General features: G+C 40.5%; 1 protein-coding gene across 1 annotated transcript in view; it reads right to left on the bottom strand.

The window, feature by feature from the left end:
* Window positions 1-20204, bottom strand: part of LOC105022073 (gamma-aminobutyric acid receptor subunit gamma-3) — a 48038-nt gene that overhangs the window by 14265 nt on the left and 13569 nt on the right. The window contains exons 3-5 of the mRNA XM_010890203.3: window positions 19592-19659; window positions 7793-8013; window positions 5966-6048 (exon numbers count right to left, since the gene is read on the bottom strand). Of these exons, the coding sequence (XP_010888505.1) occupies window positions 5966-6048; window positions 7793-8013; window positions 19592-19659 (372 nt within the window). The remainder of the gene's footprint in view (window positions 1-5965; window positions 6049-7792; window positions 8014-19591; window positions 19660-20204) is intronic.

The following is a 20204-nucleotide window of genomic DNA, read 5'->3' as shown; positions in this document are numbered from 1 at the left end:
CTCCACCTGGGAGATGACTGTGTCGCATGCCTCCATCACCAGCGCTGTGTTGGTTACTCGTTGGCCTGGCTCGTCTGTTCCATCGTGAACGGTGGCAGCCCATTCATCAGTTTGTTTCCAGACATTCTGGACATTCTCCTTGAAACGGGTGAGCACACTGTTAATCCCAGATGCATTGATGCTCCGTTTTTGCAGAGTGTTGTATAAAACATCAACGTCTGGCATAAGGAAGAAAAACTTTTTTTGACAGGCCGTATGCCTCACTTATGGTGGCCTCACCCATCCTGGTTGTGTGCGTATGTCCTCCATACACAGGAGCAGTTCAGCTCGGTTTTCCCAAACTTATTGACAGTTCTACTTTTAAAGTTCCATCGTACAGCGGGTGGCCTTGGAATGCGTCTCTGTGTTGTCTCAGCAAGTGCCTCAACACGTTTTGGAGCGCCAGAGAAAAAGGTGGCAAAAGCAGTTAAATCTGCAAAAAAAACTTCAAGATGTTCATTCTTGCTGAACAAAGTTGCTGCAAGGTCAGGTTCAGTTGGTGAGCATAGCAGTGAACAAACTGGCATGTGGGTATGTCTCTTTCATTAGCGTCTGTACCCCTTGGACGTTTCCACTCATTACAGCCGCACCATCATAAATCTGAGCGATCAGCTTTTCTCCCACCTTCAGTGGTTCCAGCACACCCTTGATGCTATTAGAGAGGCCTAGTCCAGTTTTATCTTTGACTTCCACAAACTCCAAAAACCTTTCTGTCACTGTATTGTCAGGAAACATGTATCGCAACACAACCACCATTTGTGATTTTCAGGAGACATCAGTTGTCTCATCTGCTTGTATGGCAACAAATTATGTCTCGTCCACTTGCTTGACTATCTCCTCCCTTGTACACTTCATACATACATTCTAACAGTTCGTTTTGTACAGTGCTGGATGTCCTTTTGAAGATGGGCTGAGCATCATAGTGCCTCTCAAGTCTCGAATCATCCTCACACATAGTCTCGAAAATGCATCTGAATATTCCAGGATTCAGGGAGTCCACCGACTCGTCGTGCCCCCTGCAGTGCGGTTTCACATTTTCCACACAGTTTAATACATGTTATGATCTGACTGAGAACGTACCTGTTTTCCTCCCCCTGTTAGTTATGCTGCTCAATGGAGTGCCTGTATGCACTGTCAACTTGGGCTGCGACATTTACCCTTCCAAGTAAGCCCACAGCATTGTCCAGATGACTCCCACTGTTCTCATGTTTTGCAATCCTCTCAGAAATATGTTTCACATTTTTGTAACCCGTCCTCGACCAAGTACCATCTCCACCAAATAGCAGACATGGAAAACAGAAGAGTGCCTTCTTTTGTATGCTAACCGTTATCCGCATATTGTTCACAAACCACTCAACGTTAAACCTGCTGTTACTTTGACCAGCAGTTTGAGTGATTACTATATCCCATGGCTGATGGGCACCAAGTCGCTTTACTTCAAGTTTCTCCTCCAAATTAAGGGTTTCAAACCGGTGCTCGAGTATGAAATCCACTTTATTAATTTTCTCTAGTTATCTGGAGTTTGTGAAGCTAACAAGCTAGCTAAGACAATCTACACTCGTCCTTCTTCTTGCCGACTAATGTTGGCGCTAGACAGACAGACAGACAGTCAGGTCTGAAATACGAAATGACGCTGTAGTGGGGCTAATTTGCCATCAAATTTGTGTGATCTACATTGATCACACTAACATTCTGAGCATGCGTATTAATATTTTCACATTTACAATGTACAAGAGAGGGGCTAGCCCCACATTCACGCTTAGCCTATGGCCTAGCACTGCAAACTCGAATCGGCAGAATGCAGTCTGAAGAAGCAAGGCAGGGACCAATGAACATGAAATAAAATCCTAACACTAATTATATGCAATTTAGGAAGATGCTATATTCATAGATAATAAATTATAGCAAGTAATCTTAATTTTGTTGAAGTTCTTTCTGTTGACAACAGGTGGGGCTGTGCCCCTAATGACCAGTCACCCCTGGATATATCACTGATCTGCTATGTTACATGAGTTTGTTTAAGACATAAATGTCTGTTTGCAGTGCTAACACTAGTTGCTTGGCTAGCTACCTGTATGATCTGTGTAGCTAGCTAAAATTTGCTAATACTATTGATGTCTCAAAAAAAAACATGCAATGCTACCATTAGATGCCTGGTTAGTTACCTGTATAATTTTTGTGGCTAGCTAACATAAGTTAATACCATTGATGCCTTATAAAAACATTTGCAATTCTACCATCAGTTGCCTGCTTAGCTACCTGTATAATTTGTGTGGCTAGCTAACATGGGCTAATACCATTGATGCTTTATACAAACATTTGCAATCCTACCATTAGTTGCCTGGTTAGCTACCTGTATAATTTGTGTGGCTAGCTAACATGGGCTAATACCATTGATGCCTTATACAAACATTTGCAATGGTACCATTAGCTGCCTGGTTAGATATGATCTGTGTGGCTAGCTAACATTGGCAAATTCTATTAAATTCTCAGAGTAATTTTCAGTGCTAACAGGAGACTCCTGAGTTGACTTACCTGTTACGATCTGTGTGTGTAGTGTTTCACTAAAACAAAAAGACAAAGTAAGGCTGGAATTGGCAGCACAGTTAAGCTATGGTCACTGCTTCTAGAGGGCAGTGACCATCATAACCATCAACAATAATGTGACTTGCTGGATGCATAAAGAGCTGGCTATCTCATTATTAAATAGATTTTCAATTGCAACAAGTGTCATTTTAGCTGGTTTTAAGTAATCTACTGCTAATCTGTTGATGACATACACAGGTCATGCATCTTCTTTGCAGTCCTAGGTTGCCGCTCACCCCAACCACACAATCAAAACAGTCGTTGCATGTTCACAGCAATGCAGGGAAAGGGGGCAGAAATCAATAGGCTAATCAATACACTGGTGTTTTTTTTTATTTATTTTTTTATTTAAAGACTGGACTTAGCCCACATCAAATTAAAAGCTAATTGGACATGTCAAACAGTATAAAAGGACTTGTCAATTTTGACACACAAGGACGAAAGCAGCGTTTTGAAGACCAATGAGCATTTCTTACATTTACACGCAGTCATGAGAGGTACCATTCAATACAATGATGTAGTTGAGCCAGCCAGTAAAACGATGTAGTTGAGACAGCCAGTAAAACAATGTATTTGAGACAGCCAGTAAAACCTATTACACTAAATGGGAATAGATGGTCACTGGGAACCACTGCGTCTCGCATGACATTTTATAATTTTCACCCGTTCACATTATCACAAAGTAAGATAATGTACAGCCGAAGTGGCCCCCTGGATGCCGCAGCGGTAAAGTCACTGCCTTGCAGTTAGCTGTGTCACTGCATGATCAGTGTCTATATCCAGTGATGGATTAGCCCAGAGGTGAAATTGACCTGCACCCTCCGGGTTTGGGGAGGGGGGAGGGTTAGTAATCAAATATGGTCTCCTGGAGTTATTGCGTTCTAGGAAGCCCTTGTGGCGGCTTTAGCGCCTGTGAGCTCAATCAAGGTAGAAGCACTCAGACCGCATACCTGGTGGTGGTAAGGATATAAGTCAAGAACAATCACCGTCATAAGAACCAAATGACATTGGATGTGCTTTAGAAGACATCTCAACACATTTGCTGGGAGTTGCTGTGATGAAGCAGGACTTCAATCACAAATTGGATGTCATGAAATTTGTGAGGGAAAATACAAAAAATATTAAAGCTGATGCGAACAAAGTATTGTTTTTAGCGAAATACAACTAAAAATATTACTTAAAAGTAAAGGTCAAATTTCAGAAAACTGGAGGGGGATCTTAAGGGGTGGGGGAACTGGAAAGGACCTGGGGGGGGGGGCTGGAGGAGAACGTGAAGGGGTGGGCAAACTGGAGGGGGCGTACTATATGTACACAGTGGGAGAAACTGCTAACTGAACAGAAGTAAGATTGTGGTCTTTATCTGTAAAACAGCTGGAAATACATTAGCCTCCGTGAACACAGCTTCCACATCCCATTTCTATCAAAGCTTATTACATCCTGTAAAGGGTATTGAAAATGTAATGCTCTACTTTCACCTTGTAAGTCATTTTTCTTGCAAGTGACTGGCTGTTGTTGTGTTGTAACGGCACTGCCCATATAAAGGATGTGACGATTCGTGCTGAGCGACTATCACTTCTTTTTGATCTGGCATATGAACTTTTGTGAGCCACAAAATATGGTTCTTCAGTAACGCGACGTGGACACTAAAGGCCGAGGAGAATGCTTTACACATCTCCATGTGCTACACTACTTAAAGCGCTCAATGTCATTTAACAGCAGTGGTGCCAGCGTTCGAGCTGAAACCGAGCGTCTAGCGGAATCACCGGGGACAACTGGAGCAGCATATGATACTGTGTGAAATAAGAGCACAATAAAACCTGGTTGTCGGAGTCTGAACAATCAAATATTTACTGAACAATGAGCTTAGAGTCCAGGATTCCAAGGCCCACTCATGCAACACAACTGTCAGTAGAGCAATGGATTGCAATTTCTGAGTGTAATTTTAAAGGCGTGTGGTTTCTGTACTGTACTTGTTGATTATTATTCTATGCTGGTACTATACTGGTGTTTTCTGTGGACCCTAGGAAGAGTAGCTGCTTCTTTTGGCAGTGTGTCACGGGGATCCTATAAAACCCTAAATCCCAGGACTCATTGTGGACTATGTCACATTGCCTGCATTCCCCTGATTTGGCACATGCCTGGCCCTAACTCTGGACCTCTACCCTGATGATCTGCACCTGTCAAGCACCTTCACTCTAACACAAAACAAACAGTAGCATTTCACCCTACGCTCAGAAAGCTTGATCATTCTTTAACATGTCATTGAAAAAGGTTAAAGGTACAAAGTAGATTCGTACGAAGCATTTACCTTGGTGACACACAGATTCTCATAAAAAGTTACAGGTAATTATTTTCTTTCAGGCAACAAATATTCAACTCAAAAAACATGCACATGCATCCACTACATACCGTGAGAAAATCCAATTGGTAAAATTACGATTCTAGATTGGCGCTGAGGGCCAGTCAGAATCAGAAGTCCTGTAGCATTCACTGTGTCCATTGTTTAGGACTTCCCGTGTATATAGATATTATTACGCAGAGTATACACTTTATTCACTTTTCATTGTCATACTTTTTATAAATGTAGAGATGGGATATAGTCTCCCCATTCCAAACTGTATATTTTTCTATATTTTACATAAAATATAGTGAGGTTCAAAAAGTATTTAGGCAACAACACGTTTTTTGTTTTGCCTCTGAACTTTGGATTTGAAATGATACATTAAAAATGAGGTTAAACTGCCGACTGTCTGCTTTAATTTGAGTGCATAATCAATTTTGGGTTGATGCTATAGAAATTACAACATGTATTTACAACATGTATTTTGGCCAGTGTACATTTTTGTATAAAGTTGTCAAAACTAGCATTTTGTCCCATATTCCTGGCATGTAATGTCTACATCAAACTTGTGTCCTTGCAAAGTTGTTGGATGCATTGGCATTTGATTGTGGGTATTTTTTTAATCTTTCATTACATGATTTGCCTTTCTGGTCATACAATAATATGAAACATAACATAATATTGATAAGATAAAGCAACTTGGAAATGAATTCAACAGCTTTTTACAACTGGTTTGTTGCAGTCATTGCATGCCAGGAATATGGGACGAAATACAAAATCTTGAAACTACTTTAATCCACACATTTTGAATATGCCCTGGTACCCGATTCCCTAAAATAAGGGGGCTATGTACAGGAAGTGAGGTAATCTCAAAACCGTTCGCCTGATATGCATGAACAATCCATCCGAAGATCGTCTGCGCTGTGTTCAAATACTTGTGAACCTCACTGTGAATGACATGAATGGGTGACAACACTGGCCCGGCCGTACAATACTCACAGCTAGAGAAGACCAGAGGACACGAGTGCTCATCCATGGGGAAGTTGTGAAGCTGCAACTGGCACTCTGCATTGATGGTCAGCCTGCAGCACGAGTCAGACAGAGGACGAGGGTGAGCGTCTCCTCTCACACTCGGTTCAACCCCACCCTGACAGAGCAGTGCTACGACTACAACCGCCGCCAGAAAGCCAATCACCGGCCACCGACCAAACCAAACTTGTGAAATATATATATACACCACGCTGAAGGTGTGAACGTGTCATTTGGACAGAGGTCAAGGACCGCACCCATTGTCTGTTCTCACGTTTCCCGAACATTTCTCATGCTAGCAAATAAATATGTGACTGGGACGCTGTGTTTGGCTGCTATGTTGTTGCAGTTTTTTTTTTCACCCCCTTCCTGTGAAAAGACTGGAGGGATTGCAGGGTAAACAAACAGACACCTTGTTACACAGAAGCTGCCTGTGAAAGGTCTAATGGGCCACCTATTATCCTGACACGACGGCCAGTGCCGGGAGCTGGGGATTGCAGGTCGGTCCGCCGGTCGCCTCCGAGTCTGATGAGCCCTGCAAATTGGTATTTTCCCTGAGTAACAAACTCTGACAGACTAGTTAAGAGAAATGAACGGATGAAGAAATGCTCTCGTCCCGGAGTTATCTAGGTCATCGGACCGGATTTCCCTCTTTTAGTCTCTTCTTCTCTCCTCCTCCTCCTCCTCCTCCTTCTCATTCTCTCTCCCTGATAAACTGTCACTCATGTTTACGTCGGCTTGACCGAATTTCCCCGTGTGGGGGAATCAACATGAATCTTTGAATCTCTCTATTGTTTTAATCAGACTAGGATGCAGCACTTGAAGAATCCAGAGTTGCTCAGTGATAATGCTCATAAATACTGCTAAAAGCTTACTGATGTTCACTGATAACTATTATGATTACTGGTAACTGATCACTCATCATGTTCATGTATAATGTTTGCTTACAGTGCTCATCACCAATGCTTAGTAAGAGATAATGCTCAATAAAAATGTTAACTGATATTGCTTTCCGATTATGCTTAATAAGTATAACCGGAGACCATGCTCACACAGTATAACTCAAACAATAATGCTCAACGAATGTATTAACTGATAAAGCTCAATGCGAACGGGTGTTAATTCAGGAGCTGCTAAGGTGATTACTGCGTGTGGAACCAGCCAGGTCCGTGCCGACAATAATTAGCCTGCCCACACATGATCTCTTTCTGCTGTCCTACAGATGAGCCTGTTGCCAAGGGGATGCCTCATTCAGCTATGCCAACAGCGGGTAAATGTCTCCCTTTCCTCATGAGAAATGAATCCCCGGTTGAAAATTCAACAGAAAGGACTTTGAAAGGATTATATTTACGCCCTAAAAAGCATGATCTCCCTTAAAGCATTCCACAGGGACTACAATATGTCTATCAAGTGTGCCAAAACCGCACAGCGGTGCAATGATGAAAGACACAAAAATAACGTTATCATAGAGTGAACCGATGTTTCCTTTGTGTACATGTGCAACGACGACATATGGCACAGACTGCTGTGTGTTCGTGGCGTCTTCTTTCACTGTGTTGAACTCTACCTGAGTCCTGAGGAAGTTGAACCGTTTTAGAGGTTATCTTCGAAGCACAAAGACAAACAGTGCCAAGGACAACCCTGTATCATCATTTACTGTCTCATTTTCTTTGCTTGAATACGGGGAACAATGTCGATGCCCGCTACACCCTAAACTCAGAACTAAGACTGAGGGACCCTCGATAGTTCTAAATGACAACCCCGGCGTTATCAGATAAGAAAATATACATCCTTTACCTAAGCGTGTACAGGATCTTTCCGTCGTTCCAAATCCGGAGAAGCTGATTGGGGGTTGTAATCCAATGGGAATCTGCATTCTTGGAGTTTCTGAAGATTGTGTCGGGTACCCAGATCATTCCAACCATGTTACTGTTGAGAGTCAGGATCTTCATGGTGCTGTTGTATTGAAGACGGCTGTCTACCCATGTCTGGGCAAAAATGATGTCAATTTGGTATTCCTGTATCAAAAAAGAAAAAGGAACCTATAACTTTCTTATTACCTTTTTTTTAAAAACATATTTATGGTATATTTTAAAACCAACTCATTTTAAGTCTGTTTTGGTCAGGCATTATGTAACAGAGGCATTGTTATGTTCATTAGTAGATTCTGCCCATCTGCTGTTAATGGTCTTCTCAAAACAAAGACATTACCTCTCCGAAATAGCGCTCTTAATATATGTTGAAACTAGCATGAATTATACATTTCTGGTAACACTTGAAAGGCAAACGCATACAAATATTTCTCTTTTCCTACAACCCCCATGTTAACATCCAGCAGAAACCATATGATGCTTTTGACTGCTCGACCTTCCACTAACTTTTACAGGCACTTTAATCCAGCCTTAATTATAGTGTGATGGCCTCAGCATGACTGTAGTTGTTACTATGACCTTAAGGAGAAAAAGGCCTGTCAATCCTCCACTGCATCTCCCTGGAGACTATTGCTCAACCCTCCCAGGAAATGAACACTATAATGAATATGTTCTTGAATAATCCAAAATGCTTTTCCCCTGCTCTCTCCCAAACTATGGTCAATAAACAATGGTTGCATAAACATAAACACGATTAGAGACACTGTAAAATAGTTTCACACGATTAACATAATTACGACCGTAAGACTGCAAAGACACTTATTTTGAAAACACTATAAATGTTAGATTTTAGGGGTGAATTCAATCAAAACTGCACTGCAGTATTTACCCAATAACAGTTGTTCTAGTTACTATATCAGAGAGACTGCTCTTGGTGTACTGTATAAAAACCTACAACAACTACCTAGCCCAGAGGCATGCTTTGACTCTTTACAAGGGTGTGGCAATGGGATGACTAATCTAAATAATACACTGGATAAACACTTCGACAAGGGTTTTAAATGAATCTTATTAGTCATTTAAAAGAACAAATAGATAAGTACATGTGGTAGGGTAAATGACTAGTCTGAGGTAGATAAGTACATGTGTAGGGTAAATGACTAGTCTGAGGTAGATAAGTACATGTGGTAGGGTAAATGACTAGTCTGAGGTAGATAAGTACATGTGGTAGGGTAAATGACTAGTATGAGGTAGATAACTACATGTGGTAGGGTAAATGACTAGTCTGAGGTAGATAACTACATGTGGTAGGGTAAATGACTAGTCTGAGGTAGATAACTACATGTGGTAGGGTAAATGACTAGTCCGAGGTAGATAAGTACATGTGGTAGGGTAAATTACTAGTCTGAGGTAGATAAGTACATGTGGTAGGGTAAATGACTAGTCTGAGGTAGATAAGTACATGTGGTAGGGTAAATGACTAGTCTGAGGTAGATAAGTACATGTGGTAGGGTAAATGACTAGTCTGAGGTAGATACTCGTCAGTGACTACGAACTCTGAGGTAGAAGTGTACATGTGGCATCAGTAAAGTGTCTGCATTTGCGTGTGTTGCAGTGTGGGTGTGTGCACGGAGTCCAGTCACAGAGTCAAAGGATAAAAGGGGATAAATACAGGTTGTTTCAGGAGTCATGTGATTAACTATTTAGTAGTCATATGGCTTGGGGACAGAAGCCATTTAGGAAACTGTTGGTCTCAGTTTTGCCGTGAGGTTAAAAGACATCATGGGTGATGACTTCTACCTTCTTTGACCTTCTTTATAGCTTTCCTCTGATACTGTTGGATATATACAGTGCCATCATACACATACTTCATAAGTATTTTCCATATTTTATTGTTATAAAAGCTTGAATTCTTAATGATAATTTGATTTGCCATTAATCTGTACACAATATCCAATAATGACAAAACCAAAACATGTTTAAATAATCAATTGAAATGATTTACAGATTTGGACAGTATGATCACATTTGGACGGTTTCTCCGTCTGTGAACTGTGATCTTCCCTCAGATGAATCGGCTTCAGATGAATCGGGTTCAAGTCCTGGCTTGGCTGGGCCACTCACGGTCATTGACCGACATGTCCCGAAACCACTCCAGCGTTGTGTTGGCTGTGTCACTTTTTTAGTAGCGGCTTCCTTCTAGCCACTCTACCATAAAAGCCTGATTGATGGAGTGCTGCAGAGATGGTTGTCCTTCTGGCAGATTTCTCCCATCTCTGCAGACAAAACTCAGAAGCACTGTTATAGTGGCTGTTGGGTTCTTTTACATCCCTTATAAAGTCACGTCTTGACCGATTTAGTTTGGCTGGTCGGCCAGCACTTGGAAGAGTGTTTCCACTTTCTTCCATTTCACGATGATGGAGCCCGCTGCGCTCCTGGGAAATGTCAATGCTTTAGCGTTTGTGTTATAACCTTCCCCAGATTTATGTTTGAAAACAATCCTAAACAAACTCTGAGGTATTATCATAGTTCTTAGGATTTCATGGCTTGGTTTTTGCTTTGTCAATATGGGGTATATGTAGAATCAATACACAAACAGTGGGGAGAACAAGTATTTGATAAACTGCCGATTGTGCAGGTTTTCCCACATACAAAGCATGTAGAGGTCTGTAATTCTTATCATAAGTACTCTTCAACTGTGAGTGACGGAATCTAAAACAAAAATCCAGGAAATCACATTGTATGATTTTTAAGTAATTAATCTGCATTTTATTGCATGACATAAGTATTTGATACATCAGAAAAGCAGAACTTAATATTTGGTACAGAAACCTTTGTTGCAATTACAGAGATCATACATTTCCTGTTGTTCTTGACCAGGTTTGCACACACTGCAGCAGGGATTTTGTCCCACTTCTCCATACAGACCTACTCCAGATCCTTCAGGTTTCGGGGCTGTCGCTGGGCAATACGGACTTTCAGCTCCCTCCAATGATTTTCTATTGGGTTCAGGTCTGGAGACTGGCTAGGCCACTCCAGGCCCTTGAGATGCTTCTTACGGAGCCACTCCTTAGTTGCCCAGGCTGTGTGTTTCGGGTCGTTGTCATGCTGGAAGACCCAGCCACGACCCATCTTCAATGCTCTTAGGAGGTTGCTGGCCAAGATCCCGCAAAACATGGCCCCATCCATCCTCACCTCAATACGGTGCAGTCGTCCTGTCCCCTTTGCAGAAAAGCATCCCCAAAGAATGATGTTTCCACCTCCATGTTTCACGGTTGGGATGGTGTTCTTGGGGTTGTACTCATCCTTCTTCTTCCTCCAAACACAGCGAGTGGAGTTTAGACCAAAAAGCTCTATTTTTGTCTCATCAGACCACATGACCTTCTACCTTGCGTGCACTGCAGGATTTTAATCCATGACGGCGTAGTGTGTTACTAATGGCTTTCTTTAGTAACACACTAGCTCTCTTCAGGTCATTGACCAGGTCCTGCCGTGTAGTTCTGGGCTGATCCCTCACCTTCCTCATGATCAGTGATGCCCCACGAGGTGAGATCTTGCATGGAGCCCCAGACCGAGGGAGATTGACCGTCATCTTGAACTACTACATTTTCTAATTATTGCGCCAACAGTTGTTGCCTTCTTACCAAGCTGCTTGCCTATTGTCCTGTAGCCCATCCCAGCCTTGTGCAGGTCTACAATTTTATCCCTGATGTCCTTACACAGCTCTCTGGTCTTGGCCATTGTGGAGAGGTTGGAGTCTGATTGAGTGTGTGGACAGGTGTCTTTTATACTGGTAACGAGTTCAAACAGGTGCAGTTAATACAGGTAATGAGTGGAGAAAAGGAGTGCTTCTTAAAGAAAAACTAACAGGTCTGTGAGGGCCGGAATTCTTACTGGTTGGTAGGTGATCAAATACTTATGTCATGCAATAAAATGCAAATTCATTATTTAAAAATCATACAATGTGATTTTCTAGATTTTTGTTTTAGATTCCGTCTCTCACAGTTGAAGTGTACCTATGATATAAATTACAGACCTCTACATGCTTTGTAAGTAGGAAAACCTGCAAAATGGGCAGTGTATCAAATACTTGTTCTCCCCACTATATATATTTAATACATTTTTAATGAAGTCTATAACATAACACAACATGGATAAACTGAAGGGGTCTGAATATTTTCCGAATACACTAAATGTACTGTAAGATAGAAAGCTCATTTTACAATATAGACCTTGATTTAATCATGAAATGAATAATGTCATTTTTATAAAACATTACTAAAATACTGAATATCACTTGTTCATTTGTATATACTGTTTTATTTCACAATTACATTGAGATCCAGGTGTTAAGGAAGCCATGAACAATCGAATATATCCAAGCAGATGAACTCCTTCACGATCATGGTCTTAACATGATAGGTAGGGACCTATTTTCCAACTTCAAACACCATGGAATTATTACCATTCTTTATTTATATTTTCTTTCCTTTTTAATTTTCTTAAAGGAAAACATTCCACACCAACAAAAGGGTCTCTCAGCTGTACCCACAGAATAACCTTTTTTTGGGTTCATGCATTATTCTTATTCGATTACAGATAACCATTTTGAGTCTTTTTTACTTCAGTACATCACAAGTAGGCACATTTTTCCTGAAGCCAAACTGTTGGCAATGCTTTATGTGTGCTTAAAGACAATTCATTTCAAACCTTTATTCACATGTGCAGAGCAAGCAAATTCAAGGCATCTATACCGAGTTCCGAAACTGCCTTTGCTGTATCCAGTATTATCCAATTCTGTGTTCTTATGCTGTATATTATTGTTTTCACCAAGATGAAAGTCAGAGATGTTGAAAGTTCCTGCAAGAGTGCTTTGTAAATAAATAACAGACAATGCCACTCTCTTCTTACTAAGAGACAGGCACACCACCCCACCTTTCCATGCAAGATTATTATTATTTTCACATATTAAAAGACGGGTTAAAATTTAGCAAAATAATCAAAATTATCTTCAGGTCTATGTCAGTTTAAGGTCATTTCCATTTTTGTAATCAGAAGCATTGATAATGTCAGCAACAATCAGTGTGGTTGCAGTAACAATGGTGTGCTTGCCACGTATGCCTAGGAGAAAAACTTGGCGCAACCTTTAACTCTCCCTATTCCAGGTAGTAAGGCAAGGGAGGCAGAGGTACACTCCAGAAAACATCCAGATGAATAAATAAAAAAGACGGAAAGGAGTTTAACTGACCATGCATCTTAATTCATAGAAAAACAAGACAGTGTGTAGAATTGGGCAATAGTGGTCAAAGGTACTGATGTCACTACCCTTACAGAGCAGAAGCACATTCCCATCTATCCACACTGTAGGAATATTTCCAGAGACCAATGTTAGATTTAAAATATGGTTCCCAGTTTAAATTAAGTATAAAGAATTGAGACAAAGCCAGGATATAATTTTTTTTAAAAGACGCAGGTTAAAAATGTATTTTGGCCACTGCGTTGGTTACTACAAGGCTAACAATGAATTCCACAGCACAACATCCTGCCAAACATTAAGCATTCATTTTAAGTCCAACATCAGGCACTAAAATGAGCATATCAAATGTGACATTATTAAAGGTCAAGTGAAAATCTATGCTTGAAGGAATAAAGTATTACAGTGCAATGCCAAGACCTGAAAATCCACAATTAATACTCACAGCCTTGTATATGATTCATTTAATTTCCTTCCAAAAAAGATTTATCCTCTGCACTGTCCATTTAGCCTGAGCTCAGATCTGTTTGTGACTTTGCAACTCTTCTGCTACCATTTTTATTATTATAACAGCGTCCAGAGCGGAAAAAGGTCAGTCTTGTCCAACAACAGGCAGCTTGCTTGTAGAGGGATTTAAACTTTTCCATGTTATAAACAGTATGGCTGCTGCTGGCTTCTGCTATGGCTGATATAGACACATCGCAGTGAGTCTCACTGATATGACCTTTCTTTAGCAGGAATAGCCACGATGTCGCTCAAACGAGAACTGTCAGTAATTCAGTGAGTACATAAAGTCACAGTGTCACAGAGACAGTGATATCACAGCTGGAATCAATGATCTAGAAACGGTAAGGTGTGAACTGGAAGGTGTGAACACCTAGAGAACACGTGAAATGTTAAAACAATGACAATACTGTAATAACACATTTACAAAAAAAATTTAACCCGTAAAACTTTTGACTAGATCGTGTTTCTCTGCAAATTTACAATGATACAGCATACCGACTACAGGGTTAAAGTGCAGACTGTCATCTGTAATGTACTTATCGAATGAACAATCTAGTAATTACAGCATGTTTTCTACATAGTCCCCCCCCATTTTAGGGGGCCACATATATCTGTAAAGGTGAATATTATGCACTAAAAAGTTATAATGTTCAGTACTTAGTTGCATAGTCTTTGCATGCAATGATTGCTTAGAGTCAGCAACAGACGTCACCAGATGCAAATTAATTCTTCCCTGGCGATGCATCTACAGTACCAGGCGTGTTCTTCATTAGGATGAACATTGCTTGGGTATCCATTGTAAAGGTCTTCCTTGGTCTACAAGGATGTTGGCCAATGCTGAGCTCACCAATGCTTGCCGTCTTCTTCTTAATGCACCAAACAGCTGATTTTGGTACACCGAATACTCTAGCTATGTCAGTTGATTCAGATTTATCTGCATGATGACTGACAGCTTGATGTGTGCTGACACTTCTTTGGTCCTCATTTTGCTAGTCACCAGTAAAAGACTCAAAATGTGTATGCAAGACATATTATAAGGACTACAGCTAGACAGCTCTCTTTGTGCATGCACTAGCAATGCAAGCAAACACATCTGCCAATAAGAAACAGTGTGGCACCTTGAAATGTGTGGATTACAGGTGCTGGTCATATAATTTGAATATCATCAAAAAGTTGATTTGTGTCAGTAATTCCATTCAAAAAGTGAAACTTGTATATTATATTCATTCATTACACACAGACTGATATATTTCAAATGTTTATTTCTTTTAATTGTGATGATTATAACTGACAACTAATGAAAATCCCAAATTCAGTAACTCAGAAAATTTGAATATTATTTAAGACCAATACAAAAAAAATATTTTTAGAAATGTTGGCCAACTGAAAAGTATGGACATGAAAAGTATGAGCATGAAAGCACTAAATACTTAGTTAGGGCTCCTTTTGCCTGAATCACTGTAGCAATGTGGCGTGGCATGGAGTCAATCAGTCTGTGGCACTACTCAGGTGTTATGAGAGCCCAGGTTGCTCTGATAGTGGCCTTCAGCTCTTCTGCATTGTTGGGTCTGGTGTATCGCATCTTCCTCTTCACAATACCCCATAGATTTTATAGGTTTAAGGTCAGGCGAGTTTGCTGGCCAATTAAGAACAGGGATACCATGGTCCTTAAACCAGGTACTGGTAGCTTTGGCGCTGTGTGCAGGTGCCAAGTCCTGTTGGAAAATGAAATCTGCATCTCCATAAAGTTGGTCAGCAGCAGGAAGCATAAGGTGTTCTAAAACTTCCTGGTAGATGGCTGCGTTGACCTTGGACCTCAGAAAACACAGTGGACCAACACCAGCAGATGACATGGCACCCCAAACCCTCACTGGACTTTAAGCAACGTGGATTCTGTGCCTCTCCTCTCTTCCTCCAGACTCTGGGACCTTGATTTCCAAAGGAAATGCAAAATTTACTTTCATCAGAGAACATAAATTTGGACCACCCAGCAGCAGTCCAGTCCTTTTTGTCTTTAGCCCAGGCGAGATGCTTCTGACGCTGTGTCTTGTTCAAGAGTGGCTTGACCAAGGAATGCGACAGCTGAAACCCATGTCTTGCATACGTCTGTGCGTGGTGGTTCTCGAAGCACTGACTCCAGCTGCAGTCCACTCTTTGTGAATCTCCCCCACATTTTTGAATGGTTTTTGTTTCACAATCCTCTCCAGGGTGTGGTTATCCCTATTGCTTGTATACTTTTTTCTACCACATCTTTTCCTTCTTTTCGCCTCTCTATTAGTGTGCTTGGACGCAGAGCTCTGTGAACAGCCAGCCTCTTTAGCTATGACCTTTTGTGTCTTGCCCTCCCTTGTGCAAGGTGTCAATGGTCGTCTTTTGGACAGCTGTCAAGTCAGCAGTCTTCCCCATGATTGTGTAGCCTACAGAACTAGACTGAGAGACCATTTAAAAGCCTTTGCAGGTGTTTTGAGTTAATTAGCTGATTGGAGTGTGGCACCAGGTGTCTTCAATATTGAACCTTTTTACAATATTCTAATTTTCTGAGATACTGAATTTGGGGTTTTCATTAGTTGTCAGTTATAATCATCACAATTAAAAGAAATAAACACTTGAAATATATCAGTCTGTGTGGAATGACACTTTTTGAATGGAATTACTGAAATAAATAAACTTTTTGATGATATTCCAATTATATGACCAGCACCTGTACATATAAGGCATGCTGTAATTCCAAACTGGTTAATCAAATATGGATGACAATACTCTAAAAAGTAAAGTAAATTTGACAGTTGTCTGCACTAACTCCATAATTATTGTGTCAACAGCGCTGGAATGCAGAGTGCAAACTGCTGGAGTACAGATAATTTTTTTTACAAATCTATTACTGTCATAACGATTTTGGAGTACACTCTAGATTATATCCGGGTCAGCAGATCAAACTGCTGGTTTGCAAAGGTCACAAAATTATAATAATAATAATTGGAACTGTCAGATACAGCTAAAAGCAGTTAACGTGAATGGATATTGGACAATCAATACCAAAGCTGATCTAACTCAGTGAATATTTTCTCTTCTCATTGCTGTGTGAAGACACAGGTAATATGACACCACTCATTAGGAAGGACAGATACAATCTGAGCCTGTAGCCATGGAATTCTACAGTGATCTCTTAGCAACCGGAGAAGCACACAGAACAGTATAAAGTACTAACAAACACAGCAAATAAATTGTACACCAAACAATGTGCAGTGTGTTACATACTAAGTGGTTTATAATATGGATTTTGACCAAATGTCAACAGTCGCAGGCATCAGATGTCTTGAAACAGTAACGATTACTAAAATGATTACCACCCGAAAAGCAATATTGCAGATGCAATATTAAATTTAAAAAAACATAGGTTATCAGCTTTTTGCTATGCGTCTCGCCCCAACGCAGGGTCAGGAACCATAATCAGACAGTTACAGAACTTGGCTGCATCTTGGGTTCACCAAGTATTCCAATCCACACCACTGGTCTACATGGAAGGGTTGCCCAAAGAAATGCTTTACTCAAAGCAATCAACCAATGTCAGGGCCTGCAGTTTTCCAGACGGAATTGGCACTTGGACTGAAATGGGAACAACTGCAGAGGATTTTTTCAATGACAGAAGGCTGCGTATGCCCAACATAACCTCATACCGTAAGGCCTCTGATGTAATGGGGCTATAACGCTTCCACTGGCGCCCTTGTTAAAGGACAACAGCTTTATGAACTCTAACAAGTACTAGGACGTTTTAGACCAAAAACCTGGTTGCCTCAGCCAGAAGGCTGAAATGTGTCTGCGAGTGGATCTTCCAGGAAGATGTGTCAACATCCTTGGAAAGCGACGTTGCAAAAATGACTGTAAACAAGTGTCCAAATAACTTTGAGAAATGTGTCCGTTTGGTTTGATTTGTTTGAATCATAAATAAATTAAAAACTGGAAAATTACAATATATCTTACTGCCTGAGTTGTTTCTTTCTTTACCACCTGTGTTGCTGATCTTTATCTAGGAGACCAATGAGCGAAGGTGACTGAATGAACAAACTGGATGTTAGACAGCATAATCACCGGTGTCTTGGATGGTCACATCCAACAGGTACCCACTGATCCACTGTTGTCCCCCTGAGACCTGGAGACACATTGTAAATACACCTCATTTCAAACATGCCGTCTTTCAAACAGAGCACTTTTCCTCTCTGTGGCGGCGCTGCGGAAGTTAGCATTACATAAACCATTGTTATCTAAGCCAGACGTTTTGGCAGACTCTACCAATCTATTTTTATTCAGAGACTAAACAACCAGACAGGTTCTAAAGAATTCATTTTTATTTCCTTATTGCTGCTAACGCTGTGCTACAGGACCATATTTGACTTTCTGGGTTGATGATAATTATTGACTCGGCTTGATCTTGATTTCTGATGTCAACAATATGTTTTCACCTAGCAAAAAAATGCGCCCAATAAATCGATTCAACATTTTTCAGTGACCCAAAACTTAATGGCCTCAGTCAGGGTGAGATCTTGTGGAGAATCATTATCTTCAACCGATGGACAGTGGCAGAGTATTCTCGCACGATCGACTTATTTCCAATGTGCTATCTTTTCTGTACAGCACCAGTTACGATGACCACAGCGCTCGGAGTTAAGTGTTTAATCAGACATCCTCTCATCACACTCTGTCCTTCATTAATGTCCGCTGCAGTGATTTTCACTCATCGTCGCACTCAATGCCTTTGGACTGAGTAACACCTAATAATTCCCACTGGCAATAATGTTCTCCTTCTCTTTAGTTAAAAAATGTCCATTGAACATTATGTCCGAGTCACTACATACTTATCAGTGAAATGGCCAAAAAGGGAAAACAATTACAGAAGCGTACGTCACAATCCCAAACACAGAACATCACATGAACACAAATTATCTGTCAAGATAATATACAGTGTATATTTGGGTATTTACATAAAGTTCTAAATGTTAAAAGAACTTACCTCACTAATTATATTTTGTATGGTTACCTAGACTGACCAGCCTATGCAAACATGATCAGTTACAGTACATCATCAATATGGATGCCCTTTTCAATAAAGTGGTTCAGTAATGTAATCGGTAATGTAAATTGTTCTGGTAATGATAATGTGTTAATTGGACAATTCAAGGCCTGGGAGTCTGGCAGTGGATCGCTCCAGAGTTCACCGGGAGACACACTGGAGTGTTTCATATTCACAGCTTTGATAGGTTGCCGGGACATGCAGTTAAAGGGGTGTGGCTAAATGAGGGATGGGTATCATAGTGTCAACGTGTTGTTCTGAACCAAACTCATGCATTAATGGACAAAAAGAAAGAAAAGAAAGCGCTGCATAACAAAAGCATGACGTTGTTTAGCTTCTCAGTTAAACCACACAGACATTGCACGATCGGGTCTTTAAGCACTAAGGCTTAAGAAACCTGAGGTATATTGTCAGTAACACCCTAAGGAATCCAGTGTTGTATTAAACCATCATATTCAATATTCCTTGTGTCCTCAGAAGTATTACAGTGCTACCGAGCAACACACAAGGCCAGACACTAAGAAGACATTTGCATACAGATACAGTTACCACTGGCTCTCTTCCTCATTCCATCACCCACACATCCTACTTCACCGACAGATACAAATAAGGTGTCTGTGCAGCCCGGCTCACATGGGATATGATGGAAAGTGGATTTTGCTTTAACTCTCTTGGCCCACAGCTGACCTTTTTTCCAAGCAACACAGCAAAACTAAACCTGATCAAATAATATTCATGCATGGTAAGCAAGATGGATGTGTTAGGTGTGATTGGGAAGGAGTGTGTGTGTGTGTGTGTGTGTGTGTGTGTTTGTCCGTGTTTACAGTATTAGAGAGAATGTAAGAATCACCGAGATACGGTGAAAGACGGAATTAGAGTTTGAATTGTTCACTTACCATGTCAATCGATGATACAGGTCCGATGCTATTGACATATATGTCGACATTTATGAGAGTTGGTTTAACTGCAAAAGAAACAGGAAGAAATCACTGTCAAAGCCTGTGTGGGAAAGCCGCCTTACTTGGTCACAAAAAGCCAAAAGGGTTTATGACATGCATACAGTACACTGGATGTATGTTTGACTAGTCAGCTTTCCATAATGTTCAAGGGATGGAAACATCTGACACAAAGCCAAATAGAAGGATTTTGGTACCTCCAATACTATATATATATATATATATATATATATATATATATATATATATATATATATATATATATATATATATATATATATATATATATATATATATATATATATGAGGATGAAATAAATAAAATAAGATTGTCAGCCCAAGTACTAACCCTTTCGTGTGTACACCCTGAGCATAAAGACACTGAGCCTTTTTCTACAATGTTTTATTTCTTGAAGATCACACTGCCCTTTCCAGTTCAAACCACAATATTTCATGACAATGAACTTGGATCCTCTAACAGAAAATGATCTATGGCCATTTGAAAACTTTCTTTGAGGATTTTAACATTACCGGTTGACACAGGAACAGGACT

This window comes from Esox lucius, chromosome 22 (genome assembly GCF_011004845.1).
Source record: "Esox lucius isolate fEsoLuc1 chromosome 22, fEsoLuc1.pri, whole genome shotgun sequence".
Classification (NCBI taxonomy): Eukaryota; Metazoa; Chordata; class Actinopteri; order Esociformes; family Esocidae; genus Esox; species Esox lucius.
This window is presented reverse-complemented; position numbering and strand designations above follow the sequence as displayed.